The following is a 12,599-nucleotide window of genomic DNA, read 5'->3' on the forward strand; positions in this document are numbered from 1 at the left end:
TTGATCTAAGGATCTTTCATGGCCTTTGCCGTATTCCTTAGAACCAAGTCCATCAAAACGATCCATGTCAAAAGGGATAGAACGGAACACTGCTTAACTCCTAATTCAATACGAAACCAGCTACTAGACTCATTTCCTATAGTAATGTTATTCTCTTCCATAGCACTAATCGCCTTAATTTATTTATCTGGTATACCATACAAGAGTACAACCTTTGCTAAAGCTCTTTTATCGGTTGAATCAACTGTTGGATCATAATCAATTAAGCTAAGGACTAAAGGAGTCTAATGAGGCAGGTACTTCTCTATTACTAATTTAAGAGGGAAAATTTGGTCGACGCCTCCTCTCCCCTTCCTAAAACCAAGCTGTTCTTCTCTTAAAAGTTTATCTACGGTATCTCCATGTCTAAAAACTATTATCTTACTAAATAATTTCCTCCCTACAGAAACCAGCCTAATGCCTCTATAATTACCGCACTTACTCTTATCACCTTTCTTTATAGAGGGGTTCAATTAAAGTTTTCCTAAAATCACTAAGGACTCCTCCTTTGTTCAAAAATCATATTCATAACCTTCAATAGTTTATCTCTAACTACACATCCACCATATTTAAAAAACTCATTTACCAAACTACCAGCATTTGGGGCCTCATTATTCTTTTGCTTCTTTTAGTACTCTCTAATTCTTTCTTGCAAAATAAATCTTCCTTTATTTCTAAAGCATCACAAATTTTTAATTCTTTTCCATATTAGTTTTTGGAGCTTTAAAAAGGTTTCGCGTATTTTTAAAATGCTCTGCCTATCCCTAAATAACTCTTGAATGACTAATTGTAGCCCAATTCCTATCTTTAACTGACACAAGTGCAGACTGACTATTCCCTCTCAGCTTTTTAACATGACAATATAATATTCTACTACTATGCTAGCTGACTGCATTGTCTAGATTTTCAGCAATTTTATCCATGACATTCATTTTATGCCTCAATAATTCATATTTTCTCTACTTTCCTGACATTCCTCGTATTTTCATATAATCTATCATTAAAATACTTTTGATACAAGCCCCTCTTCTTCTCTGCTAAACTTAAAGCATTTTCACTAATATCCCTAGGTGCGTTTCTAACTTTCCTACCTAAGACACCATCTCCTACTTCACTAACTATTTTCCTATGATTATTCCATCCATCTTCCACAATGTCCACTTTTAGACTCTTTCTTCAGTTTAATATTCAACTGTTCACGGGAACTTCCTCTCAAATTCTCATCCTGGAATCTACCAGCGTCATAACTTCCCGAAAGGTAGTTATCCTTCCAAGATTTTACCTTTATATTAACCCATAGAAACTACCAGAGGGTGATTCTTAGTTTTAGTGTAAACATCAATAAAAGCACTCCTATATGCTCTGCTATATTGCATCGGTCCTGCCAGTTTTCCATTTACAGTAACACAATCAATAAGGTTGGCCGTCCTACCATCATGTGAGTACCATGTTAACTTATGGGCCTTTTTATGACCAAATACTGAATTGGTTATAACTAGATTTTTATACCTACAAAACTACTGCCGTTTATAACCATTATTATTTTCTTTGCGCCCACCAAATTTACCTAGGCTAGTATAACATCTATCCCTATTTCTACCAAAGTGGCATCATAATCTCCTAATTACAATACCACATTTCTATATGGTAACCTGTCTATTAGTACCTGTATGTTTTAAGTAAAATTCTTCCGACTCACTACCATCTCCATGCAGGAGCACATATTGCTATGACTGACACCTTGCACTTTTTAGGCTTAAAATAGGCAACTAGCGTTCTGTTATTAATACCTTCCCAACCAAAGCTACAAGGCTTAGCAGCTTCCTTATTCGTCGCGATTCTACCCTGCCGGAGAAATCGACCTTATACCACGAGATTTCATGTTTATTAACCCTGGAATATGGGTTTCTAAAACTCCTAACAAGTCTAGTTCCGCACGTCTGAATGTGTCAGTCAATATATCATACGGATTGTTGTTTTTTTGAAGTTGCAGAATTCTATGTGGCAAATTTCGTATTGTTTAAATCATCAAAATTATTATGGCCACAGGTTAACCAAAGTGCCCCAAACCAATGCACTGGGGGGACAAACACTTCTTCTCTTGTCTACACGAACCGCTTAAGCCGGTCACCGAAAATCCCATGGAATCTCCAGTGTGAATCGGGATTTTTTGCAATCCTGGGCCCATCTTGTTCACATGGTTTTCACACTTGGCGATGCTCTTCTACCAACAACATTCGAAACTCATTTTGAGGATAGGGCGAAGGAAGGAACTTATGACAGAACAGAGACCCCCAACCATCTCAAAACACCGGAACAGCTCCAATCTATTAAACCCACACTATCCACGTCAGGGCATTCGCCAGGGTTATTCGTCGGGTATACGATGTTACATACGAATCAGGCCTTGCGACAATGCTCGTCTGCTATACACTGGATATCAAAAGAAAATGTTGTCGGCCGGGTCTCTAAATTAAAAAGCGAAATCAAACAGTTCTTATAAGTGAGAGGGACATGACAAAAATTTTTTCATGAAAACTAGATCCAAAAGTAGCTTAGTTACTTGACATCAGGGATCAATTATGTAAACTAAATTTAAAACTTCAAACACAAGTTTCTCTTATTAAAGCTGCAAAATCGTGGAGTAAAGTAAATCTTGGAAAATTTGCCATGTTTGAACACCTTACCCCTCCTACAGAAGGATGAGAAGCAGGAATCTTAGATAATCTAAGGTATAAAGGCGCATCGAAAGCGCTGATTGGAGCTTACCACCATGCACCTATTTTTTGATGAAACAAAATAGTATTTTTGCACTCAAACTTAACATTTATCCCAAAGTGTCCACTTTATAAAAGTTGACGACCACAAATAAAGGTTGCAAATAAAGGCTACAGCCCACAAATAAAAGTTGACGAAATGAAGCTACTTAGAAAACGCTTTTATTTCCAAGTGTGTCATCAACAATCTACATATAAAGTGAATATCACTGGTAGTTATTCTGCTTTAATGAGAGTAATAGCTTCCTAGGAGGATTTTCCTTCCGATTTTCAAGCCGGAGGAGTTGCTATTTTAGTAGCTACCGGCATGGTAGATACATACAGAACTTTAACTAATTCTTACAAAATATTACCCTACTATTCTAAATTCTTAACTTATTTATAAACCTATATAATACTTCATGTTTTGCTCTAAATTATTGAGTGAAAAAATATTACGATTTCTTTTCTCTACCCTTACAATCTAGGCTATTTAATGCAGAGAGAAAAAAAATCAATTTAATCAGAAAAAATGGAAGGAATTGAAAAGCTTACCAAAGAAGGCTGATTTTTGAAGAAGTTCTAGAAGCTCTTCTTCAAAGTAAAACACTGTAGTAAACTCTCTTGGTAGGGTTTTAATATAAGGGGTCCAAAATGAACTTGGATCTAACGATTCATTGAGTAGATGTAAAGCTAGGCTCACGTTTGGCATTTGACCAAGAAGAATATCTGCCTTTATTATATGTCCTAAAACAGAAAACAATTTTTTGATCAAGCTTTCCTGGCACGGAATATCCAGCAGACAAAGGATGTAAACCCTCTTCTGAAGGATCTACATTTCTTTTGTTGCCAGAACGCCCAAGGGGCGTCAATCTGAAGGCGAGAGGGGCGAAGGGCAACTGATCTCTCCCCCCAAGATTTTGAAGAATAATATTTTTTTCGTTGAAAAAAATAGAAAAGCAACAAAATTCCCACTCTCCAAGCTTTAAAAAATTAGTTTTTTTTACCTTTTTCAAAAAATTTCTTGTCTCCCCTTTACTGTTTCGGGTATTGGGACCCCTGAAAGTATTACTGGAACTCCGGCCATGACGAAAATGGTTTGTACACAAAGGCCCTGTTTGTTCATGTGTGCTTCCTTCCATAAACCAAGGGTTGTGTATCCAATTCATCATCTAAAATCGTACTGTCGATTTTATTTTACCTCCAAACTCTAGCTTCTCTGAGCAAGATGAAGCACCTAGTGGCCGAAGACACTACCGATACTTTGGCATTATTATTATTATTTTTTAAGGTTAGAATAGCTCATTACTTTTGAATATCTATTAGCGTACCGGAACACGTTTTGGAACAATGCGATACAGAATTATAGCGCTTCTCTATACTGTTAATTTAGATACTGTGATTTTATAGATAGATGGCATTATTGTCACATTTGAAAGTTTAGAGTATTCGAGGTTCATGTTCCCTCTGCAAGTTTGGACATGTTGTATTTTTCAGTTCTACGGCTTTAGATTTCCAACATAATGATTTCGCAATCATTCAGTTGCTAAGATTAAGCTTTGCCCCCTATCGACATACATTTTTTTAAATTTGCCTCTTTTTTTTTAAATTGAGAAATACCCTGAAGATCGGTTGAAAATAAATAAAAAGGGAAGCAGTATGGAAGCAAAAACACTGATTATTTCACACACCCCAAAGATCGATATATAGACGAAGCTATCTATCGATAGATACAGAATTGTGCAGAAAACTTGTTTCAGTTTTCATTATTCCTTCTCTCACCTGCTAAAATCTGGTCGTTTAAATGACACAACTCACTTATTCTAATGCCTTACATATAATGTTTACTTATTCTTTTGGCCTTTTGTCCGCTAAGCGGTCTTTCAATAACTTTTTCAGTTATACTAATGCAGCTTTTTTCAAAAGTACTTTTGGGCTGAGATTAAACGAATAAGACGTAAGTGATATCACTTGGTTGGATGACTCACTTGGTTTTAAGTTGTAAATTTAATTGTGTCTCAGGATGGTGCGCGGAGGATGGAAGTGGTATCGTACGGCACGGGATTAGTTTTTTATTTATTTCTGTCAAGTTTGGTTAAGAGAAGTTTTTGTTTTTAATTTTGTGCATATTTAGTGTTTCTTAAAGGTAGCTCAATTGCATTCGAGCTATACTCTCAGCCTTGAGTTACCTAATATTTTGTATATATTGGTTATAATAAAAGAACCTTGAACCCTTGTCTATCTATCAATGTATCCAAGAAACTTAAATATTTTCGGCAGAATCAAATGATTCGTGCCTTTGAACTTGAAAATTAGACACTTTTCTACTAAAACTCAACGTAAAATTTAGGACAAAAAAGACATAAAAAACTAAAAAGTTTTTTGGAATTAAAAATTCGATGAGTCTTGAAAAGAAACTATGTGGTCCAAAAGTAGGTTGACATTAGATATGTTTAATCGCACCACAGTAACAGGCGATAGTTATCCTGAAATTCCACGGAACCAAGTTGCACCACGGTGCAAAAGAAAATTATGTCGTTGGTGAAAGCAGGATTTATGGTTTTGAGCTTCTATCCTACTTGCTTCTCTACTAAAATCCACGTGAGAGTTAGGACAGGTAAACCAACAAGAAATTGCGGAGTTTCTAGAAATTAAAGATTTGAGCAGTCTTAAAAGTAACTCTAAGGTCAGGAGTAAGTGGACAGTAAGGAATTTTCTTCAGAAGAGTAACAGGCAATAGTTATCACCTGATCTTAGCAAATTGTGGGCCTGAGAACACTTAAAAAGAAAAAACGCAGTTGTCCAAAAGTAGGTAGACAGAAGGTCATTTTTGATCAAACATTAACAGGTGATAATCATCTAAAAAATGTTGCACCGTTAGAACAATAAACTAATTCAGATTACCTTTATCTCCAACAAGATTTCCACAATTTTGAAAAGAAGTCGGAGACAGATTTCGGTCCACTCGAAGAATCTCCAACAGATACGCCAATATGCTCATCTAACTTACCCCTAATGGATCTTTTCTTTTAAGAACCATTCAAGAATACAGTTTACAATAAAGAATAAATATGACGAAGAATGAATAAATGGAGGAACTTGAAGAAATAAATTAAGACATTCGCAAGAGATGCTTGTCTAAGAAAGAGGGCTAGACTTCAAAGCTGTTTAAATTGTGATTGACAGTAGTTCGAGCATCTACATCGATGAAATTTTGGTACTTTTTAATTATAATGCTCAATAAAATCAATTTTTATTGCAATAATTGTGTTACCATATATAAATTAATAGGTGTTAAATTCTATAAAAACAAACTAACTCAATTATTGCCCACTTAGTTTCGAAGCCATCCTCTGCATTTTGAAATAGGTTGAGTTATTCAAGAGAATTTATATCATTTTTCAGAGGGCTATGAATAATCATACCGTAATAAAGGTAGCTATGAAGAATTAGACCCGTAATAGTTTTTCTTACCTATTTCGCACATCCATTATGAGTGAACCCTTCTATCTACTATTCTTTATCCATGGGGGGAGGGTTCCAGAGTTTGAGCCCCCCCCGCCAATTTTTGTCTGACGCGTAAAAACGCAACAAGAATGCATATAAGCAAGTTGTCGATGTTTCTAAGCAGTTGTTTATAAAGTTTTTTTTTGTAACCCCCTCCCACCCCTCCCCCTGAACAAAATCCTGGATACGCTTTTGCCTATCTCTTTAGTGCTTTTGGTACCAGTGTAAAAGTGTAAGTGGCACACTAAGCACGTTCACAGGGGTAAATCATTCATAATCTAGGAAATCTCGTTCATAACGACATGGCTTAAACCAGGTCAAATATAAATGTTTATTATAAATTAGATTAACACTAGAAAAAAAAGGCAGATCACAGGCTGAATATTATAAGGATTTCTACATGTTCTGGTTACTTGACAGAAGGTTATTTATCTGAATATTTTTTTTGTGTATTTTAAACGTCTTGTACATTTTCGACCTCACCTATAGTTGAACTGATTGCACTTTCAGATGTAATCATAGTTTTCTTAGGGATGAGTATTGACAAATCTTGCTTCTTTATCTTTGTAGTAGCTTTCAGTCCATTGCCTAGTCCATCATATTCTTCTATTTTTAAATTAACAATTTTTGCGCCGTTATCTTGGAGCCACTTAACTAGTTGCCCATAGTCTTTCCTCCTGTCACAACATTTGTCTGTCGTCTTTGAAACCTCTAAAAAAAGGGGAAAAAATTATAAGACAACTCCACGTAACCCAACGAAAAAAACTCAAATCTTTTATTCTGTCTTGACCATCTTATCAATTTTCCATGATTCAATTTCTTTACTAATATACTAAATAATCGAAATTTTTTGTAGTTGTTACGTTTTTCATACAACAGTATTCATAAATCCAATTCAAACAACAACCAACTTGTTTTTTTTTCTCCTGATAAAATTTGCTGTTTTCGGTTACTACATTGGTTAAGGTTACTTACAGTGCATAAATCAGATAGAAAAAAAGGACATTCGATTTTCATTCAGTTCTCTTTTCAAATACAATAATCACTGCTGCCAGTTTTGTATTTCCAGTCCTTCTAATGGAACCAGAAATAGCCAATATACATTATATGCAAGAGTTTGATATATAATCAAGCCAAAATACAGAAGTTTGCTGTTTCAGTATCTTTTTTCTTTTTTTTAACTTAGCATTATGAACCAATTGTTGATGCGGAATAAGTCCAAAAATAATATCGACCCATAAAATCAGCTAAATTATGTAGCCTACATAGTCCATTAACCCTCTAAGGGACAGTAAAAGGTGACTGGGACACAATTCCAACATCAGTGACTATTATATTTGGAGAGCATTGATTGCAGAATCTCAAGGTATAACTGTTACTGTTTTTTTTTTTTTTTTTTTTAATCTGATCCCTGTGCTATAACTAACCTTAACCCTAGCTTAATAATCAATTAAGAGGCAGTTAATAATCAAACCAAATCAAAATATATTGAGCATGAAGCTCGTCAAATTGCCTGCTGGAACAGTGCTTAGTAATCAACTTTTTTAGTTAATTAATATGATCAAGAATATCTATTTTAATTAAGTATCTTAACCAAATAAAGTTGAGACTACCCGGGAATTCACGTAACAACTTCACCTCGTGTCTCTTTTTTTTAAGCAGATTTAGGCTACTCTTCCTTAAGGATGCACTGTGCTATATATGAAACAGAAAATTTCAAGCAATATAAGTAATACTTTAGCAATAATATTTATAAGTAACATAGAATAGATAGTTGCGTTTTTCCATAAGTAAACCTTCGCATTAGATTAAATATAGCACCCCTAAAATTTTAACTCTTTCTGATGTGCACCTATAATCAAGAAAACTTTTTTGTGTAATACATTCTTTACCACAGAATACTTTCCAGACGTAATCCAGCTTGGAAACAATTTTTCTACAGACAAAATTGATAGTTTAGCCAACAATTGTTTGTAGAACAAACGAGCCAAAAGGAATTTTGCTTGTAGATCTGCGTACAAGATCTAAAACATCTAGAGTATAAATAAATCTATTTATTTACGTAATAAAAAAATTGTAGTGCAGTTTTACCCCATCTATTTGTATGCACAGTACCCTATAGCATAGGGCTCGTTGTTTAAGATCAGCAAACAGCTTAATCTTTGCTACATCACCATTAATTTTCGAATACAAGTTGAGCCTTGGGAGGGGTAATGAAGGAAGCTTTGCATAGATTTGGATGGAGGAGGAGTTTTCTCAGCAGTACTGGTCTTACGCGGCATGGCGCTAGAACGAACTGTTAGTAGTGGTACGTAATACGCTGTTGAAACTTGTTATTCAAATTTTTCAGTTTCCTTTTTAAATTACACAGCACATCATATTTTAATTCTTCATGAAAAAGTCGCTAACAGTTTTAAGCAACAATAGCATGGCAAAAAGCCTTCTTACTTGTAAGTAAAAGGACCTTGAATACGCTATCGCTTTATTATTTTTTTTTTGTAACAAAATAAATGCGAAAGACGTTTAGAAACAACAAACAAAAAACGACTAACAGAGTTGCAGGCCATAATTTGAATCTGTCCCTAAGATTTTTCCAAATGACCGAAAATTGAAAATGGACGAACAAAGTAAGAAAAACAAGAACTTATTCAAGGTTTTTTTGAAGCAATAGACCACTGTTCTTAGTGTAAAACTTTTCTAAAGTTTGTCTTTGCTTTAGTTAATGAGCATTAGTAGTGCCAAGGCCTTAATCATACTAACACATGAGTAGAAATTCACAGATGCCATTTAGAAACTATGAGAGATGACCAACAAAATGAGACACATCTCAAATGGGAGCCACCAATGAGCGCATTTGAAGGACTGCTGCGAAAACATGTTTTTTCTTGAAATCGGTTACATAATTTTAGCTTAGGAGGGGATTCAAAGACTCAACAGCACTAATTTCATACCAATCAGGTTATATTTCTCTCAAAAATTATCTCCAGTTACTAGGAAAACATTTTCTAATTAGGTATGACAGATGGCATACCTAAAGACTGGGGACCCGTCAATCCAAAGATTGTTTTCATCCTCTTCTTCCATGTGAATGCTGAAACAAATGCCAAGAAAAAGCAAATTTTCGCGTCTTTGTAAGAGTGTAAGAACTCTCTGTAAAAAATACTCTGAATGCCCCTAAAGGATTGAAACCGTCAGAATCCAATGGAAAGTAGTTTGAAGACATTGCTGATAACTAGAAAACTTGGCTTACTGAGATAGCTCACCTTTTTTTCGTATTATTATCAAACCAGTAGAGTTCTTGCTAAACTTTCTTCAAGCAGTCTTACAAATTATTAGAAAACACTTTTGGTTTTCATACCATTTAAAGAATAATTTCACTTGTAGTCTACCAACACAGCCAAGAAAAAGTGTGGTGATATTCCTATAGTTCTGTGGTAAGCAAGGGTAATTACATTTCACGGGTTTATTCTTTGATGTATTTTTGTAAGCCAATTGCGGTATTCCTTAAGCATATGTCCATAAGGGAAGACAAATAAACTCTCTTTGTAAAATCCTAAGCCAATAAAACAAACAAACAGTTAAATTTTCTCTGATTTTATCTTCAATGTGAAATTTCAAACCAGTTAAAGAACTGGATGTCTTTCAGTTACAAGATTGTTTGCAAGCTATTCCTCCGTTTCTCTGTGATAAAAACCTAAATTTGAATCTACAAAATTACATAATTACAAATGCAAAAACAATTACAACTACAAATATATAATTCTACAAAATTTTAATACAAAGGAGACGTAAGGGCAGCTTGTCATATCTTCCCTAACAATAAAAAAAATAGAAAAGAAATTACACATCAATAGCTCTCACGGAGCAAAGAGAAAAAAAAACTTTTTAATTAATACAATACTCTATTAATCCAACACTCTCTCAACAAACCCCTCTTCTCCTACCCCCAGATAGGGCCTTGCTAAGCAGAATTGGTTTATTTTAAAGTTGCCTGCATTCTAACCATGGCTAAAACAGCAATGATCAGGCAAACTTTTAATATTTGGCCTATATAATTGATTCCATTAAATCAATATGGTAATAGAATGATGTTGGAAAATTTCCAAAAAGTCCAAATTATCATTTGGTAAATTTTCATACCGATTGAGTGCCTGAACAACAGGAAGAATAATATATTTCATTAGAATAATACCATGTTATTATGTGTTTGTTTCAGTGTTGTTTTCTAAATCACTGAAAATATATTACAAAAATACCTTCTTCAATGTGTATAATCTTTGATATAAGATGATGACAGTCTTTATACAGCTGAAGAGCTTGTTTTGCATTTCCAGATGGGAATTTCCCACTAGTCTCTGAAAAGTTAAAATGAAAATAATTCAAAATAAATAGGCACAATTAAACAGGCAAAATGAAATAGTAAATATTAAACAAGAAACAACCCAAATAGTAAGTAAATACAAATATGTTTACATCAAGTTTAAAGTGAACCTACAATATAATATACAGTACATACTAATTGTGTAAAAGATACAGTGAGAACACAAAGACTGTAGATATGCTTAGTTAAACTGAGTATATTACTTTAAATATATCATGCTATCTTCTAAGTAGATTGCATTAAAATAAATTTGTGTGCTAATGGGATGGCAATTTCCAATGGAACATGCTAACGCAGCTTCTTCTAAAAATTCGGATAGTGCTCCTTTAAAATTATAATTTGGCTAATCAAAGCAACTTTTTAAATGAGATATTAATACATGTGGTTTGTAAAGGCAAATTATGAAGAATTTAAAACTCTGGCCAATATCAATAATATTGACCATATAAGCGACAAAAAAGCTATCAAACAGAAGTGTTGGGTGTCAAAATGGTACTGTTTTCATTTACCTTCAATAACACTATGATTCACTTAAGTGGTTGGAAAAAAAATAAGGTGTTTAGCATAAACTTCAGAAAATGTAAAAAAAAAAAAAAAAATACAAGAAGTAATGGAAAATATTAGCAATTCCCAGATATACAGGATAAGGTCCATTCAGATTTTGAAAAAATACTTTTTTGAAAGAATATTTTCATGGTAAAATCCCTGTTTTCAATGAAAACATGGCACCAGTTAAGTGGCTTCACCCCTTCTAAAGAAATCTACATTTTAATGTGGGTATCTACAGATAATGCAACCAAATATATAGGTAAATACTGGGAATAAGAGTAGATGCTTAAAAGACCGTCTCAGGATATGATTTGGGGCGTAGATTGAGACCATCTCAGGATATGATTTAGGGCGTAGATCATTGCTGAAAATTTCTCTCATCTAGCTCACTTACTTTCCAAGGTCCCAAAATGCTGTCACCAAGGATTTTACCTCCTTTGGTAGCTTGATAGATAAGTTTAACTAAATAGTGGCTTTCTTCATTTTCTGAAATTTACATGTGGTTTAGGAATACTCAAAGCTGCTAATATTATTACAGCTTGGAAAAACACCTTTGTCCATATGGCTTCAATTGCAGAAGTGTTTGATTGAAGATTGATTTAAAAAACGTTTTCCACAAAACAAGTTTTTCAAAGAAAAGAAAAAAATTCCATTAAGTCAAAAATGAGCGGAAATTAACTCAAATAATCTTCCAAGCATAAAACTACCATAAATCACTATCAATAAATAAATGAAACTCAAAACGAATTGACTTTATTTCTGCTCATTCTTGGCTCAATAGAGCTCTTTACTTTTCTTTGAAAAACCTGTTTTGTGGAAAAAACTTTTTTAAATTAATTTCTGTTCGTTTTTATTGACGTAGCCTTTTTCGTGAAATTTTTTTTTATATCTTTCCAGTTTTTTTTCTATGGGAATCTACAGTTTGGTTTACTGTTTGTATGTTGGAGAAACTTTTTCAATAAGTTTTAATCCTGACACAAAAAGTATTTTTTCTGTTTAATTTTATAACTCCTGAAGTTGACGATAAAAATAAAACAATATCATTCCCAAAAGGTTCTATGTATGCTCTTTGGCAACCTGGATACACTTAGATTCTTTTTATTTATTTAAATTGCAAGAGCAAAAGTAGTAATAGTATTAGCCCCAAAAGTTTTAACTTAATACTCCAGTTGTCTCGATATATTTCTGAGGTGTCTTTGTGGCACCCATAAACACAATGCCTTTCGATTTAGTTTAAAGAAACATTTAGTTTCAAAGCATAATGAGCCAATTGGATGATTGTGGGGGGTTGGCATACCCAATAACCCTAAAGACATAGTTGCTGGACCATTCTAATATACTGAAAAAAATAGCTGTCTCAAAATTTT

The 12,599-nt window shown here is 33.8% G+C and overlaps 1 protein-coding gene across 2 annotated transcripts in view; it reads right to left on the reverse strand.

Annotated features, from left to right (window-relative positions):
- Positions 1 to 12,599, reverse strand: part of LOC136029478 (actin-histidine N-methyltransferase-like) — a 145,974-nt gene that overhangs the window by 125,013 nt on the left and 8,362 nt on the right. For both annotated transcript variants that reach the window (XM_065707902.1, XM_065707901.1), the window contains exons 2-4: positions 10,559 to 10,657; positions 6,786 to 7,013; positions 3,351 to 3,542 (exon numbers count right to left, since the gene is read on the reverse strand). In XM_065707902.1, the coding sequence (XP_065563974.1) occupies positions 3,351 to 3,542; positions 6,786 to 7,013; positions 10,559 to 10,657 (519 nt within the window). The remainder of the gene's footprint in view (positions 1 to 3,350; positions 3,543 to 6,785; positions 7,014 to 10,558; positions 10,658 to 12,599) is intronic.

This window comes from Artemia franciscana, chromosome 7, assembly GCF_032884065.1.
Source record: "Artemia franciscana chromosome 7, ASM3288406v1, whole genome shotgun sequence".
Taxonomy (NCBI): domain Eukaryota; kingdom Metazoa; phylum Arthropoda; class Branchiopoda; order Anostraca; family Artemiidae; genus Artemia; species Artemia franciscana.